We start from the raw sequence: 18,021 nt of genomic DNA, 5'->3' as shown, positions 1-18,021 counted from the left end.
ACTTCCCCGGTGGCCAGGCAACTTTGGGCTAACCTTCAAGCTCCCTTCAGGTGGCTGGGTGCTGCGCACAGTGGGGACAGGATGTATCTGAAGTAAAGCTTATCAAGATAGGACCAGTGGGACCATCAGGTTCTGAGGGAAGGTTCTGGCGCGTCTCGTCCTTCTGGTTCCCGGAGAGAAGTGACTGACGGCGTGGACGAAAATGCAGAGCTCTTGACTGTTCGGGCTGCTGCAGCTTTGAGGCTGCTAGCGTGGGGGATTCCTGTGAAAGGTGTCCCCAGGGGTCTCTGGCATAGCAGCCTTGCGTTGCGGATAGTAGTGGTGGGTGGGGTGGGGGCGAGGGCGGGGAGCGCTGCGCTCCCAAGCGGGAGTCCCTCCAGGAGCAAGCGGCTCTCGGGAACTTCTGGGAGCTTAGGCTGAGCGTCTTGGATGGAGGTGGTGAAGGGAAGAATGGGCTTGACCTGGGCTTTTGGGGGACCCTAGGAAGATGTACCTGAAATAAAGCTTACCAAGATGGGGGATAGCTTCGGGGGGGGGGTCCCTTAAGAGATAGCTGTGCTAAGGGTCCTGCGGGGAGAGGTGTAGGGTTGGGGATTCTCGGGGGGGGGGGCGCTGCTGGGGTAGGTATCCCTGTTTTGGGGAAAGCGATTAATCGCGAGCCTCCTCTCTCCTCAGGCAGTAAGGCGGATCGTTTCCTGGGACCCAAGCCCAAGTGCATCTGCGGAGGCTCAAAGAAGGTACCGAAAGAGATTTCTGCGGTCACTACCAAAAGAAATCACCAACACCACCACTGAGCAGCCCCTTGGCTGGACTTATGCCCTGACACTCAGGTAACTTCAAATTCCCAGAAAGGGGACAAGTACGTCCCCCGCGCGTGTCCCAAGTGAAGCGCAGCGGTCTTCCCAAGGCCCTCCTGCTTTGTTTCAGGGCGGGAACTGGCAGGTCAGTGCCCGGCGCTCCGACAGACACCTGGACGGCGCATCGGGCCCCGCCCCACGTGCCACGCTTTAAAGAGCCACAAGGCCCGGTGCTCCTTCGCGGTCACGGTCATGGAAGGCACGCCGGCAGCCAACTGGAGCATCGAGTTGGACTTCGGGAGTGGAGTGCCACCAGGGGTGGAGGGAAACCGCACAGCCGGGCCGCCACGGCGCAACGAGGCCCTGGCGCGGGTGGAGGTGGCGGTACTGTGCCTCATTCTGTTCCTGGCACTGAGCGGCAACGCGTGCGTGCTGCTGGCTCTGCGCACCACGCGCCACAAACACTCGCGTCTCTTCTTTTTCATGAAGCACCTGAGCATCGCCGACCTGGTGGTGGCTGTGTTCCAGGTGCTCCCGCAGCTGCTGTGGGACATCACTTTCCGCTTCTATGGGCCCGACTTGCTGTGTCGTCTGGTCAAATACTTGCAGGTGGTGGGAATGTTCGCCTCTACTTACCTGTTGCTGCTTATGTCGCTCGACCGCTGCCTGGCCATTTGCCAGCCTCTGCGTTCGCTGCGCCGCCGAACGGACCGCCTGGCGGTGCTGGCTACGTGGCTAGGTTGCCTAGTGGCTAGCGCGCCGCAGGTGCACATTTTCTCACTGCGCGAAGTGGCAGACGGCGTCTTTGATTGCTGGGCGGTCTTCATCCAGCCCTGGGGACCCAAGGCCTATGTCACGTGGATCACGCTTGCCGTCTACATTGTGCCTGTCATCGTGCTGGCCGCCTGCTATGGCCTCATCAGCTTCAAGATCTGGCAGAACCTGAGGCTCAAGACAGCAGCAGCGGCTGCGGCAGCCGAGGGGAGTGATGCTGCTGGCGGAGGTGGGCGAGCGGCACTGGCAAGGGTCAGTAGTGTCAAGCTCATCTCCAAGGCCAAGATCCGCACAGTGAAGATGACCTTCATCATCGTACTGGCCTTTGTCGTGTGCTGGACGCCTTTCTTCTTCGTGCAGATGTGGAGCGTCTGGGATGTCAATGCGCCCAAGGAAGGTAGTGAGAGTGGAGAGGGTGGCAGGGCGAGGCTCCAGTTCTCTTATCTCTGTTCACCCAAGGTTTTGGGGTCCTCCTGGGGGATAAGCTGTGTTCACATCATCATTGTCTGGTCCATAGACTTTGAGGCGGAAACTTCTCCGAGTCTCCTGGACTGCAGCATGAAAATACCCATAAAAGTACCAACTCTTGCCAGAACACAGGCAAAATCCCCAGTACAGGCCTTGGGCAACTTTCAGCGCCAAAATTCTTATTACGGAGGGGGAAACTGAGGCAGGAGACACGATGGAGGTGGGTTTGCAAACTGAGTACAGGCTCAGGCTCCTTCTACTTTGAGTTCACTTTATACTGAACTACTTTAAGTTAAGTTGGCCTGGACACAATAAAGCCAGGTTGGGTAGGGTCAACCTCAGGAAGAAACAGTTGGTGCTGTGAAAGCTGAATGGGTCTCCCAAGAGACCTCTGCGGGAGGTCAAGACAAGCTCCAGAGTGTCTTGTCTGGTGGAGGTAATGGAGAGGTGAGTACCTTAGAGGCCCTGGGCAGGGACAGGGCTGGGGTGCCCAGGCTTGTACTCAGGAGAAAGGAAGGGAGCCAAGAGGACAGTGGTCAGCTTTGGTGGGGAGGCCATGAGATTGCTATACAGGGGGGAAGAGCCCTCTATCCTGGAGGACCACTGAGGTTATAGGATGGGGGCTGCACTTGTGAGAAGCCAAGAGGGCATTGAATAGCACATGTGGAGGAAGGAGCTGGGGGAAACAGGACAGCCCGGGATCTGAGGCGGTGACAAGCACGAGGCGCAGCTCGCAGACAATGTCCCCTCAATCCCATCACCCCCAATTTGGAAACAGCAGGAGCCATTATCACCAGTGGTCCTGCCTTACACCCTCGCTTTGGCATAGCCTGCATCTGGGAAGGCCTGGTTTCACCTCACAGACCAGCTAGAAAGGATTTAACTATTCTAACCCTAGATGGTGCAGCATCGTTTTATGGATATAGTCACCCCTGCTACCAACACCAAATCCCTATGCTTGGGAAGCTGGAATTCACCAAGCCCTCTCGATTTGCTCTGCCGGGGCCAGGACACCTATTAGTCAGCATTTACTGATGGCCTGTGATACTCAGGACAAAGATTGCTATGAGGACTCTGGCCATTTTGTGGCCTCTGGTCACACATTACAAAGGTCTAGGGGTAAAAAGACACTTCTACTGAGACACACAGCAAGTTTGGGCTGAGCAACAGTTCAACGTGGGGGTCTTTTGAGCCAGGAAAGGAAAAGCCACAACCAGGAAATTGAACAAGGTGCAAAGCTGAAGTAGGACTTTCTGAATAAGGCTTCAGGCTTAGCTGTGTCCTCAGCAGAATTGGAGGATCCTAGCCCGTGTGGTACAGGGGGAACTCCAATGCCAGTGGCTGCAGATATTAGGTGGGCCCCCTTTAGGGCAAGTCTGGGTGATACCTGCTATATTTGTAGCTTTCCTTGCTTCTGTGATAAATGCAATTTAAGGGAGGAGGGTTTACTTGGCTCGCTGTTTGAAGGAGCGGGTAACAGCAGGCATGAGGTGCTGGTCATATGGCTTCTGCTGGCAGAAGGCAGGCAGAGATGAGCACTGTTGCCCAGCTCAAATTCTCCTTATTCAGTCCCGGCTCCAGCCTACAGATGGTGCCACCCACATTCCGGGTGTGCCTTTGCTCCCTGTGTAAGCCTCTCTGGAAATGTCACCTTCACAGATATGTCCAGAAGTGTATCATCTGAGTGTATCTAAATCACCTCAGGCTGAGAATGTGAGTCACACCTGACATTCCAGCCCTGTCTCCTGCACTAACTGGCTCTGAGATGCCTTCCTGTCCAGTGACCCTCTGTGTCTAGCTCTGAGGATGAGGACAGTTCCCTGTAGGGCCTATGGTGGGGACACCTTAGAAGATCTTGCTCTTCAGTGGCCTAGCCTTGTGGAAAGCCACGGGGAGGGTGCACACAGGCACACTGGGCAGGTTTTTCCTTCTTGGCCCTGCAATGCCCTCCATCTTGATCCTGCAGGTTAATCACTACAAACAGATGGGCAGTTTTCAGCTGTCTTGGCTCCCAGAGGAGGAAGGTTGTGAACACTTGTGTGCTTTTGGCTTGTATGGAGCTTCTGCTGCAAGTAGCTTTAGCTTTCCAGCTTCCAAAGGTTTGATTAATGTTGGAAATTAGTGGGTGAGGCTTGCTGCCCAGCCTTTCCTGTCTGACAGCTGTCCAAGTGGGCTAGGAGAAGTGAGGAGGTAAGGGCAGCATGTAGGCCTTAGATCTGGGAGCTCAGCCTACAGCTTGGGAGACCTTAGATTTGGGGAGCTAAGCCTAGAGCCTGGACCACAGCATACTCTTGGCAGAGCCTAGGTTGGGGCTAGACCTGGAGCCTCCTTGCTTTCACCCCACCATCTTGTCCTGGCAAGTTAGAAGCCAAGAACATTAAAAGGCTCCCCCTAGTGCCTGGGCTGTAAGGGGCTACCCTAGACTTTATGAGGCCCTGCTGGCCAAGCTCTGCATGCACAGGAAAGAGCAAGTCTCCATCAGAGACTTGTTGCCACCTGCAGGATTAGGGACCCATTCCCATCTGAGCAGCAGGGATAATCACTATGAGGGGGCAAGACTCCCCTTTTGGGTATCAATCTGGGTTAAGCGAGGAGTTAGATGAATGTCCCCTGTGTGACATTCATTGAGACCCACAGGAACAGAGGGGACTCTGCCGCTCTGGCCCAACCATCTTTACATCCTGGGTTTTTCTGAACCTACTTGTGTGTGCCCCTCCCACCATGGCCCTGCCAACAACATGGTACTCTCAGCACTCCGGGTTCCAAACCCCCATTGCCAGACCCCTAAAGCCTTGCATGGTCTCTGTTGCCTTAGCCACAGCCCTCATCACTTGCTCTTCCCTTTCTCGTCCTATCGCCACCCTCTTGGCTAGAAGGAAGACTTTTCATCTCACCACTCTTTGTAGTTTGGGACAGATCACCTTGTGTGTATGTGATTGTGTGTGCATGTGTATACATTTGAGTGTCCACATGTATGTGTGTATGTTGTGACATGCCTGTGTGTATGCACATGTTTTTGTGGGTATGGGCACATGAGTGAGAGTGTGTGTGTGTTTATACACGTGTTTCTGTGGGTTTAGGCCTTTACTTAAAGCTCCATGTGTGTGTAGTCATTTTGGTGTGTGTTTGAGTGTGTTCATATGTGTATTGTATGATAATATTTGCCTGTGTGCATGTGTTCGCATTCATTTCATGTTGCTGAGGGTGCATGTGTATGTATGCATTGCCTGTTTGCTTGTGTGGGTGTTGGTTCATTTGCATGTAGGCATGCATGTGTGTGTCATATATGTTTGCATGTGTGATGTGTGTGTAGGTGTGGGTACATATGGGATGTAGGGAGCATTAGTGTGGCTGCATGTATTGTGTGAGTGTGTATGTGAGTGCTATGCTCATGTGAGAGTGGGTGCATATGTTTGAATGGCTGTGCATACGTGTTTAGGTTCTCATGCACTTGTATACATGTGCATGTGGAAGCCAGAGGCCAATCCTATGCAGTGGCTCAGGGGCCTCCCACTTTGTTTTTGAGACATTGACTCTCACTGGCCTGGAAGCCACTGATTCAGCTTGGCTGCTTAGCCAGTGAGACCCCTCATCTCTGTCTCCTCAGTGGTGGGATTGCGAGCGTGGACCACTGTGCTGGCTTTTCAGTATGAGTGCTGGCGGTCTACCCCAGGCTCTCTCATACTTCTAAGGCAGGCACGTTACCAGCTGAGCTGTCTCTGCAGCCTAATATGGTGTCTCTTTTGAAAAATAAGGAGACATTTTTTAAAACAAGTCCCAGGGCTTCATGGAGCCAGTGAGGGGAGGGAGTGATTTTGAGAGCAGTAGTAGCATGTGGCTAGTGTGGCAACTAGGTGGCCTGGAGTGCCTAGGAGCAGGGCAAGAGGTGGAGGAGCCAGTGTCTTACTGCCCCACAGCGGGAAGGCTGATGCAGAGGGCATAGCTCTGCTCTTGGAAGTGTCCCAGCTGGACCCTTGGTAAGGGAGAGAAGACACCAGGAGTGCAAAAGTGTCATTTTCCTGGGCTGCTTGCTCCTGGGTCCTTAGCCACTGGGAGCAGCTTCTGCTTTTCTTCTCAAGCAGTTCTTGGCCAGGAGATGGCGCTTCTGTGCCAGGCCTCTGACTAGTTGGCCCAATTTCTTCCTGAACAATCACTGTTTCTCTCTCTCTCTCTCTCTCTCTCTCTCTCTCTCTCTCTCTCTCTCTCTCTCTCTCTCTCTGTCTCTCTCTGTCTCTCTCTCTCTGTCTCTCTGTCTCTCTCTCTGTCTCTCTCTCTCTCTCTCCCTCTCTCTCTCTCTCTCTCTCTCTCTCTCTTTCTTCACATAACTTACCCAGAGGGAATTGTGTTTGAGTCCAGTCACCCTGTTAGCAGGCCATGTCCTGTTATCTAACAGGGAGATTGTCTTTTTGCCTTTCTGATGTGCTGGAGGAGGTGGCTGACTTATCAAGACTTCCTGTCTGCTAATTTCATGCTTCAATTCAGGTCAGTCCCTTATCAACCTTTTCTTATTTTCTGCCTCTGCTTGCAGCTAGCGACACAGTCACAAACGGGGCATAGTCCTCAGCCTAGGAGTGTAAAAAAAATTGTAACGAGAACATTATGGGATGATTCCACACTAGGTGTATTCATTTACCATGTCATGTGAGTGTTCATAGGAGTCAGTGGCTGATGCTGTATCCCTGGGGGGTGGGGGTGGGACAGGAGAGATGACATCGGGAGGGTTTCAAAGAGGAGGCAATGTTTGAAAAGTTTCCTGAGGGCTGAATAGGAGCTTGCTGTGCAGAGAAGCAGATATACACTCATAGTTGAAAGCATTAGACAGCTACTTTCTCTTGCTTCTCTATCCATGTGAATTGGGATAGTTGGAAAGAATTTTAGTTGCACACCAATCTCTGAGGCCCTTCGTAAAATGCTGATCTGACTGGGCATACCAGGCCTGGATCCCTGATTGCCTGCATCTTTGGCACATGTACAGGTGATGCTAAGTGGTACCGACCATCAGCTACACTTTGAGCAGCAGAGCTTTAGCAGGGAGGCTGTGTCCTGAGCATCCCACTTGCCTCCCACATGCTTTCCTAGGAACCATTCCTTGAGAATGGGGTGACGTGGAACATGCAGGAAGATCTGACTTTTCTTTTTCAGCCCAACCCAATGGCCTCACATGTTGGCCAGAAGTGATCAGAGCCGCCGGAACAAAGGCCATTTTGGCTTCAGTAACCCAGATGCTCTTTATTCCAGCCCCAAAATGCATGGGGCTAGTCTACCACAGGTAGTTCTGGGAAAAAATCATAGTTGTAAAAGCTCAGTCTTTTGCAAAGATGCATCCTGTGGCATATCCTGGGATCCCATCTTTATGTAAACATACATTTAGAAGGAATATTTTGAAAGGCCCGCCAGAGCTCTCCTGCTACCCTCTCCCCCACAAGTCCCTGTAGTAATAGGGGCTTCCCATCAGTTTTACATATTCCGGGGGTGGCCTTGCCCAGGAGGATGGCTTCCTGGCTGAGAAGTTTAGGAAGAGGCTGGTGGATGTGAGTCAGAGGAGAGGGGCCATAAGCCTTTATTTGCACTGTGTGTGAATGCCTGGGTTGCCTCAGGAACAACACAGCCTTTGGGGACTGTGGCCAGCTGCCTACCAGCTGTCCTGGGCTAATTTGGGCCCTCAATGCAGGGCATAGTAAGTGCCCGGAAGTCCAAAAGGGGGAGTTTTAGGGATGTGAGTAAAGCTGGTCTGGTGGAGATGGAGTGCCTGGTGCTGTCCCCCATAGCTTTCTGTCTCCTGTCCCCATGAATCACAGTTCTGGGGCAAATGCACTGGGGACTCTCTAGTCAGGTGCATGGCACCAGACTCTGGCTAGTGGTGTGTTGTTTCTCCTGCCCATGCTCCTGCCTGGTAGTGGGAGCCCCCATTTGTAGGTGTCCCCAGCCCCCTAGCTCATCCAGCCTCTTCCCCAAATGCTGTCACTTTTATATGTGTAGATCCCAGTGCCCAGGAACTTGATGAGTCTACATGTGTCCCCAGTGCCAGCTTAGACCTGGCAAGGATAAATTAATTGGATTCTGAGAGTGGAGAGATGTTTGCTCTCTTCCTCCTCCAGGCATCTCCTGGGCATGTGGGTGGCCCATCACTCCCACACATTGTCCCTCTCTGGCAGGGACCAGCCATACCAGGCTGATAGCCTTGGCACCTTCCCACGACCTCTGCTCACGGGGAGGGTGCAATCTTTTATTTCAGAAGAGTGGGAGACAGAATTCTATAGCTGGCTCTTCTGGTGAGTCCCCTGAAGGCCTGTTCATCCTACCTGCAGAAACCCACCCTGCGGGGCTAATTATGTTTCCGGCAATGTAAACTTCTCCAAACGGGCTCTGTTGAGTTTCTCTTGTACATGCATCTGATCCCAGGCCTCTATTTTTCTTTCTTGTCCTTTAATTTTTGAAAAGTGCTGGAGGAAAAGGAATTAAAGCAGTTTCTTTAACCTCTGGTTAGAAGCCCCGTCCTTGACTGAAATGAATGACAACAGCTGATCCCATCTTTTATCCTTTCTCCATTAGTCACAGCAACAGGAAGTCGTTTCACTCTAGCTTTAAGACCCTTTCCATTTTCTGACCTTCCTGTGTGGCCTTCAGTGTCCAGATGAGGAAAGCAACATGCAGAGGGTAGATTTGGCTCCGAGAGGGACAGGGAAATTCAGACCTGGCGGGGTTGGGAGGAATCCTGTATTCCAGACATGTCCCTTCTCAGAGCACTTTCTCCTGGGCTCAGGTCTCCTTCTGTGAACCAGTTCCCTACCTAGGCAACTTTTGTGTATGCCCTCATCCTGGCTTCTATAGCTTTCTTATCTCTTCCTTGACCTCATGATGCCTGTCTTCTGGGAAATGTGACAGGAGCATCTTTCAATGTGAGATATCCCTGCAAGGAAGATAGAGGGAGGCCGGATTCCTGGCCTTTGAGCATCTTCACTGAGCATTCATGAGATGTGGCTGCTCCTCTGTCCAGAGGCAACAAGAGGCTCCCACTGTGAGCCCTGGGCAGCCCACACTCTGGTGGCTCCAGAGTGAGCTCTGAGTCCTGAAGGGTGAGACTGCAGTGTCTCTTTCTGAAAGAGATGGGACTACAACATCTTATAGCCTGCTGCACTTGCCTAAAGGCAGAGACTAGGTCAGTCATTGCCTTTAGAATGCACATATATCCAACCTTTTGGCTTCTCTGAGCAACACTGGACAAAGAAAAATTGTCTCAGGCTACGTGTTTAGATTTCAAGCATCTTCAATCCACAGCCTGCAGGGTTTGAGAACATATATATGTTTATTTTGTGTGACGTGGAGACATGGTGTTGTCATTGATGGCGTTCATACTGGAGAACTGCACAGTCAAGCTTCTAAAAAGTAAGCAGTGTCATGTTTTAAGTACATTTACAACTTTGTGCTGGAATGCATTCATAGCTTTCCTGGGCTGCTTATAACTTGTGGGCTGTAGGCTGGATGCCCTTGCAAGCATTAGCCAACTGCTCAGCATGCTGGGAAAGAAGATAAACATGGGCAGAATCTCAGTGTGGGAGAACACCAAGGGATGATGCAGCCCTGGACTTGCAGGCTGCAAGGCTGGTAAGCAGAAGGCAGAGGGGCCGACTGCACACATGCTCAGAGCAGGTGAGTCCTGGCTTATGGCCCAGATGAAGAAAGATGGAAGTCCTAGCACTTCCAAGTGATGTAGGTTCCCCAAACCTGCAGGACATGGCTAGACATTGCCAGGATGTGGAGGAAGACTGTGAGTTATTTGTTCTGGGTTGGAGCTGAGACCCCGTCTCAAAGTGTTTAAAGCCATCAGAAACTGACAAGCTGGTGGAGACGGGCAGTTTCACTGTGCAGGCTTCGGGCTGTGGACCTTTTAAGCTAGCACAAGTGCCTCCATGTCTGCTGGCTTTCTTGGCCAGAGAGCCACACTCTGGATGCAGTCAGTGACAGCCACAGCCACATGGCTGCGAAGCTTCCAGAAGCTCAGCCACGGGGTCCTTCATCTTCGCCCCTCCCAGAGTGCTTCACATTCCCAGACCCACCCCAGCTCAGGGAACACAAGAATGTCCGTTTCCCATGTAGGGGCTAACACTGCTGGGGATTACAAAAGCATCTGCCTGTCAAGTGCACCCTCATCATTGCAGGAGTGAAGGTGGCGATGAGGAGGCTGTGCTTGCTGTTAAGGAATCTGAATTCTGGACTACCCTTGCTTGTCAGTCTCACAACATTCCTGTGAGGAACACTTTTGTTTCCCATCTCATGGATGAAGAATTCGAGGTACAGAGGTCTTGAGTAACTCCCCCCAAGAACACACAGCTCCAAAATATAGAGCCAGATCTTTGCCCAGATCTGTGTGACTTAGAAGCAATGGCACAATTGGATTCTGCTGACTGTGGTGTGGGGAGGGAGGAGTTTCTTCCTGTGGCCCACATTGCCCTATGTGCACTTGCTCTGGGGTTTCCATCCTCTTCCAGGGCCCTCAGCATCTACCTGTTAACATCTAACCCTCCTACAGGTACTCCGTCAAAGAGTGACTAATTTTTCTATATGGGGTCAGATGACAACTACTTTCGGCTTGTAGGGTTCGAAGCCCTAGTCACAATTGTCCAGCTATGCCCCTGAAGCACAAAAGCAGCCTAGAATGGGTGGCCATGCTAGTATCGATAAGAACAGAATGCAGGCACACTTTAGCCAATGAGCCATAGCTTGCTGACTCTGTGCCTGGAGTCACATCAGTCTAAATGCAAAGCCGTGATGCCAGTCGCTTCAGGCGATCCACCAAGATTATGCAGGGAGAGGATCCGTATCCCAAATACCTAGAACCAAAAGTGCTTCTCTGGATTTTGGAATATTTGCACAAATGCAATAATGTGTCTTGGGGGACTATGAAATTCATACATCATGTAAACCTTGCACCTGCTGCCCCAGGGAAATTTTGCTCAGGGTTTTTAGTGAGCTTGGGTCTTGACTGATATATCACATGAGGTCAAGTGTGACACTTTACAGTTGGGGAATTATGTCAACCTACAAAACCTTTCTAAGTTGGGAGCACTTGAAATGCTGGGCTGCCTCATCAGGCGTGTTCAGCCTGTACTTTGTAACTGTGCACAGCGGGGTACGGGCTGGTGCCTTTGGGTCTGGCTATGAGCCTCCCTCTCATTTCATGTCCATCTTCTCTGGGGCTGACAGTTGGTTTCATTGTGTTTGGCCTTTATTGATTTTTGCCTCTTTTATGATTTTAAACATATTCTATTTTTAGTTCTGTGGGTGATTTTAACCTTAAGGCACCCCACCTGTGTTTCTCATCTTCTCTTTTCCCAGCCAAACAAAAGCCTATAGAAAATTTTCCTTAATAAAAATAAGGAATCTCATCATATTGGCTTTTCTTTCCTTTGTTGTTTTCTAATTGTTATTGTTTTCATTTTAAGGATTTGATGTCCCTATTTGGATTTTAAAAAATTACTTTGCAAGATTCACTTGTATTTATTTATTTATTTATTTATTTATTTATTTATTTATTTCTTCCTCTATTGTAGCTTGCTTCTGGGCCGATCAAGAGCAATGAACGGGGTCAGAGGCTCTTACATTTGGCTTCCGTTCAGAACCCTTGGGGGCTGTTCAACCACTGCCGAGCAGCTCCGTTGGGCCTGAGCGCTTGCATTCCATGCAGGTTTGCAGCAGCAGCTGTGCCCCGGGGTTGCCACTCTGAGAACCACTCAGACTCCTATTCTTCCATGGCTGCTGGGGACATTACTGGCAAGCCCCTGTTCTCTGAACCCAGGCCCTGCCACTTGAGCCTCCCAGGGAAGATCTTCTGACTTCTGGAGTGAGTCTTGAAAGTTTTCCAAAAGATAGAAAACCAGTGGGTTTGCCCAACTCCCCCTGCCCGTGCCAGGAACCTTCCTTCACGAGTGCCAGTGCCGCAGGCAGAAATCCTTAATCTCACTCTTATTTTATTTTCCTCCCGGGTTTCTAGAGAAGCCACCAAGAAGCATCTCTTGTCAGAAATAGTTTCCAGTCTTCAGACTTAGGCTAGTGAAAAAACAAAACAAAACAAACAAAAAAAACCCTAGATTAAAAAAAAAAATCCCTTCTGTTTCAAAGTTTCTAGGAGTAAGTTTGTTTCTTCATCCCAATGTCCCCAGAGCCTGGTGGGTGCCTGGCATGTGGTGACAGCCATTACCTCTTGCTGTGCAGTCCTGTGTACCTGTCACTCTTTGATCCTTGCTGCTTCCAGGCAGGTTGGAACTCCTCATTGTTTCATGTGAAGCTGAAGGAACTGAAGCCTTCCAGGGAGATACGGTAATTAGTTCTAGTGACTGGTGCTGACAGGGCTATGCAAATGAAGGCTGCCATCGCCTGGCCACCCCTGTGTTCTTTCCCACTCCAGCTGTAGGCACTCAAGCATTTTCTGGGTGAAGGATGAAGAAGCAAGGGTTTGTGATGCATACTGCTGAAGGACAGAGGACTTAAGCGCCTGGGAAAGTGCAGTTACCAAGGACAATACAAGTAGTAAATATTGAACCCCTACTCTGATCTACCCAATAGACAGGACATTCTCCACAGCTGAGTGGAGAGTGGGGATTGACTTTCATACAAACTCTGGTGCCCCATATTTGACCACCTCCCCTTGATAGGAAGGCCCAGTGGCACTCAGAGGAAGGATAGCAGGCTACCAAGATGAGACTTGATAGCCTATGATTATATAGAGGGGGAGGAGTTCCCCCCCAGTCACAGACATAGGGGAGGGGAATAAGGTGAAAGCAGGAGGGAGGGAGGAACAGGAGGATACAAGTGATGGGATAACAATTGAGTTGTAATTTGAATAAATTAATACAATTAAAATTATATTTTAAAAAAGAGCCAGGATGAGGTAGCTGAGGGTTGTGTTGTGCCCTGGTTAGATCAAGGAGTGGACCCGGAGCAAGGAAATGGATGAGCAATACACTGTGTCTTGTTGGTACCTTGTCTTGTGACCCAGCCTGTGGTACCTGGGAGAACTGTTGCTGGGGCAACCATGGCTGAGTCAGGAAGGTCTGGGATGGACCCAGACTAACTCCCTGTTCTCCTTTCTTCCCAATCCCACCCTGCAGCTTCTGCCTTCATCATTGCCATGCTCTTGGCCAGCCTCAACAGCTGCTGCAACCCCTGGATCTACATGCTCTTCACAGGTCACCTCTTCCACGAACTTGTGCAGCGCTTCCTCTGCTGCTCTGCCCGGTACCTGAAGGGCAGCCGGCCCGGAGAAACAAGCATCAGCAAGAAAAGCAACTCATCCACCTTTGTCCTGAGTCGTCGCAGCTCCAGCCAGCGGAGCTGTTCTCAACCATCCTCAGCGTGAACCACAGGCCTGGTCCACGTGGCCAGCCTGCGGGTTGTATGGACTCTGGTCTTCCCCTGGTGGCCATGCATGGAGCTGTATAAGGTGCCCAGTGGGTGTGAGTCCCTCCTTCTTCGGGGTGGCTAAAGTGTGGGGTATATTCTGACTTGAGGTGGGGAAATGTCTCTATGGGAGATGATAGGGTCACTCAGCCATCAGAGGGTCACCTGGACTCCTACCTGTGTTTCTACTACCCTGACCCAAGTGCTCCTGGGCAGTGGGCGAAGTCTCCTGAGCCTGGCTTTTATTCCATTTGTTTGTTTGTTTGTTTTCCTTGTTTATCCTGGGATCTTGTGAAAGGCAGTGCACCTAGGATTGTTGACCAATGATGTGAGGAAACCCAGTGGGCTGGGACAAGGAATGAGAAATGAGGCTGCAGGTGCAAAGTGGTGCTAACTTCCTTCTGACCTGAGTTGTGTGGACAGAGCTTAGCATCCTTAGGGACCAGTTTGTTTCAAGAGAGCACTGGAAGCTGGAGACTGACGCGTGAGGCCACCTGGCTCAGGAAGGCCATGAGAACACAGGCTGAAATGTTGAAGAACTGACGCCTGACAAGCATTTGGGAAGGAAAAGGAAATTAAAGCCATCCAGGAGAGACAGGAAGGAGGAGAACGGTTTGCACATGACACTGACCCACGCATATGAGATCCTAAGGAATACACACATGCATATGTGTACGTGCACACGCATGCACATAGGCCTTCTCCCACCCGCCCCCTCCCTGGAGCTGACAGATGAATAGCAAGGTTACTGCCAAATCAATGTACAAAAATCGTTCGTATTTCCTTGTATTGCTGGCCACCAATGGGAAAGTGAACTTAAGAGATTCCATCCATAAAAGTGACAGAATGAATAAAGGGGGTGGGGTAGGGCTAACAGAGGAAATGTAAGCCTTGTGCCCTGAAAACTGCAAACAGCACTGAAGGAGGTTAAAGGAGACCAAATAAACGGAGCCACCTTGAGCTTATGAATCAGAGACATTATATTGTTGGGCAGATTTGATGTAATCCTCATCAGAATTCTAGCTGGCTTCTGCAAACATTGATAAACTGATCTTAAAATTCCCCCAAGGAGATGGTGGTTAAAATGCTTTGGAATTGGTGGTGGGAGCACAATTCTGAGAATGTATTGATAATCACTGAGCCAGGGGCTGAGGAGATGGCTCACTCAGGAAAGCGCCTGCTGAGCAAGTATGAGGACCTGACTTCAGAAATCCAGCACCCACGTAGAAGCCAGGTTCAGTGGCACGTGTCTATAACCTCAGCCCCGGGATGGAGACGGTGGACCAGAGACTTGCTGGCCTGGCCACTCTGCCTAGCAGATTGATTAGCTTTGGGTTTTATCGAAAGTCTCTATCTCAAAACAAACAAAGAGCTAAATAAAAAATAGGGTGGAAGAAAACACCTGAAGTCAACCTTTGGTCTCTACGTGCACACGTGGATATACAACATACACATACTCATGTGCAAACACACACACACACACACACACACACACACACACACACACACACACACACACACACAGACAAAACCAAAACCCACCGAACCATATACACTTAAAAATGTGAAAAAAAAGTCTAAGAACTGAATTCTGGAAAAATGATGGTGAATTTCCTGGTCCATCCTCCTCAAGTGCTATTTCTCCTGTGACTCTCCTCCACCTCCAAGTGTCAGCAGGAGAGGCTGGCTCTATTCTGGCCTGTAAAAGTGGTGATCACCCTTACCTGGCCTTAACAAAGGCCCGAGAGACACTCGGCAGCTGCTGTGCCCTGTCTTCTTTAGAACAGCAATTCCCCAGGGGTCTCAAAGGTTTTGTTTATCTGATAAGCGTGTTCTCCAATGTCCTCTCAGCCTTGAGGGCAGGATATGACTCTGTCTCAGAAATAGCTTTGGTCATTAAATACAGGACACAACTGAATAGTGGCTTTCTGGCTGGCTGGCCACTATGCACTCTGGAGCACCTTTGAAACCAAGACCTAATTCTAGACTTACTTAGATATATCAAGGGTACTTTCAAAAAGCCTCGAATCTGCAGGTCCACTTTGCCACCTCCATCCCCAAATTTCTAATCACATTTTTTTTCTGTCACACTGCAGTATTTGCCCAAATGCACACACATATCAGTGTGTCCACATGCACACATAATATGAGCCAGTACAGTCTAATGCTCAGGAAGGAGGGAGCATTGTGCTACAGTGCCCTTGCTCAACACCCATAATTTAGGGCAAGCTGGTTGGCACCAGCTGGAGACAGGAGGCAATGCCATTTTTGTACCCAGGGGCATTGCACAGTTGTCCACCTCCTGCATGCAGTGTCATCACCAGCTAGTCCCTGCTCTTTGAGATGTTAGCAGAATTATACTTTGGGGTGTCTGTGCCTATATTCTAGACCACTCTAATGGCCTAGGTGCATATATGGCAGTAGGATGGAGGCCTGTTGACATGTCTTACAGATGTCCTTGCTGTCCACTGAGATATTGCCATCCTTAGAGCCAATGGGTGTCACCAGGAGTCAACGGAACGGTGACTCAGATATTCTGAGCAGGGGCACAGTGTTCCTGAGAGCCCCAGAAGCATAAAAATATACTGGGGTACTGTTGTCATTCTAATTGAAAGCTCTAGCTGGTACCTTGGGTTTTGGTATGCTTCTGACACCTGTGTCTATGACATAAGTGACAATTGACTTCATCAGCAACATTGGATTAGCACTTCCTGTTCCAATCTCACCAGAGAATATTTTCACCATTTCTTGTTGTTTCTTCAATCTTTTAGGGGATCCTTAGGGGTTAAAACCACCAAACCTATGGCCTGCATTCTTTTTCCTCAGACCCAAAACTTGACATCTGCAATGTCCTTTCCTGTTTTCCAGCCTGTGTACAGCCCTTGTGCAGGGATGCAGGTTGTATTACATTGGAACATGCTGAATGTTCTGGAATGCTTGACTGTTCTGACCATGAGGAGTCAGAGTGCAAACAGTGAGGATTATTTAGGCCATGCAAACAAAACAAAACAAAACAAAACAGAAAAACCAAAAACCAAAACCAAAAACGAAAACAGCAAAAACACAACCCAAAAAACAAAACCCCCAAAATCTGTGGTCTCCTTTGGTACAAATCTGAGTCATCACTCCAGGAAGCACAAAGGGATGTCAGTGCAGGCTCCAGCACGTAACTGTTTTGTATCCACTTGCAATGAGAAGCCACTTAGCACTCTGTGTGAATAGCTTGGTATTGTTCTTCCATGGACTCTGTGTAGTGCCCCGTGTTCCCTGCATCTGGGGAGTGATGTGGCCAATCCCGAGATGCCTGCTTTACCAGCGACTTCATAAAAGGTGTGCATAATAAACACTTTTCTGTATGCTCCATTGCCTTTTTCCTCCCTCCCAAGAACAGTGACCTCTCCTATTAGTTTCCTGGCAGGCTCCAGGGTCACCTTCTGCCGATGACAGCTGCATGGGCTGTGGAGGGGCTGGAGAGGGACCTGTTACAATTCTCTGTCACCCCAGGTGTGACCATTTGTTTGTGGAAAGATGCAAGGACCTTGGACCAAACCCCTTGTGGGATTTGTCAAATCCATTGTGTTCTGTGTTTCATCTGGAGATTTGGGATTCTTTAGTGTCACCTCGAAGGGACCACGTTCCCTAGTGGGAATATGAGGAAAGCAGTCAGAGAACTGGGTTGCTAAGGTTTGCTGTGTGCTTATGCTCTGCTCTAGGGGAGACGAAGAGGTGTTGCAAATTCATTTTCTTACTTTTACTTTCACAGCTAGCCCAGATACATACACCCTGTGCCTCAGGCACTCATGATGTCTGTTAGGGCTGATGGTGCTCACAAGCTGCTTGGCAAGGCCAGGTATGTTCTGGGCCCTGTTTTCTGATCCAGAGGGGGATCCATGAGGTTTGAGGTCGGGGCCTATCCTCAGCTGTGCCTGGTGACGCTCACCTGGCCTCAGTACTCCTCACCTGCCTCAGGGGCAGCAGAAGTTGTTAGAAATCAATCTCCTCGGGCCAGGCGTGGTGGTGCACGCCTTTAATCCCAGCATTTGGGAGGCAGAGGCAGGCGGATTGTTGTGAGTTCGAGGCCAGCCTGGTCTACAAAGCGAGTCCAGGACAGCCAAGGCTATCACAGAGAAAACCTGTCTCAAAAAAACCAAAAACAAACAAACAATCTCCTCATATGGGAGACCCTATTTATGCTCAGCAAATAAGCAGAACCCTAAAGAAAACAAAGCTTAGTGCTAGTTTGTAATTTTCCCAGAGGACCAACCGAATGTTTGCATTTCAGAAGCAGAAAAGGACATGCGACCACCTTACAGACACAAACAAAGCATGGCGTTTCCCGGTGCAGCCGAAACCCTTTATTGTAGTGCCCTCCTCATCCCGCAGTCACGGCTTGCTCTCCTTAGCATGAGGAGACGGGCCACCCCTCTATGGGACTGGTGCTGGTTTGTGCTATTACAGTACATGTGAACGAAAAGCCTTGCGGTAGCTGCCTCTTAACAAACCCTCCCCTAAGGCAGGGTCACAGGGGATCATGGTGGGCTGTGCAGAGCGAGGGTGCCTGTGTTTCCACACTGGGCTGCTTTTC

At 50.2% G+C, this 18,021-nt stretch overlaps 1 protein-coding gene across 2 annotated transcripts; it reads left to right on the top strand.

The window, feature by feature from the left end:
* The first annotated feature begins 1,013 nt into the window (after nt 1-1,013).
* Oxtr (oxytocin receptor) lies at nt 1,014-13,489 on the top strand. 2 transcript variants are annotated; one of them, XM_051154595.1, is made up of 2 exons: nt 1,014-1,968; nt 13,148-13,489. In XM_051154595.1, exons 1-2 carry the CDS (start codon nt 1,050-1,052, stop codon nt 13,393-13,395), a joined length of 1,167 nt encoding a protein of 388 aa, XP_051010552.1. In that variant the 5' UTR covers nt 1,014-1,049; the 3' UTR covers nt 13,396-13,489. The 2 variants fall into 2 exon arrangements, with proteins under 2 accessions (XP_051010552.1, XP_051010553.1); XM_051154596.1 differs by lacking the exon at nt 1,014-1,968 and adding an exon at nt 6,386-6,521.
* The last annotated feature ends 4,532 nt before the right edge of the window (nt 13,490-18,021 follow it).

The sequence above is a fragment of the Acomys russatus genome, chromosome 13, assembly GCF_903995435.1.
Source record: "Acomys russatus chromosome 13, mAcoRus1.1, whole genome shotgun sequence".
NCBI classification, from domain to species: domain Eukaryota; kingdom Metazoa; phylum Chordata; class Mammalia; order Rodentia; family Muridae; genus Acomys; species Acomys russatus.
Note: the sequence above shows the minus strand (reverse complement) of the source record. Positions and strands in the feature narration are given on the sequence as shown.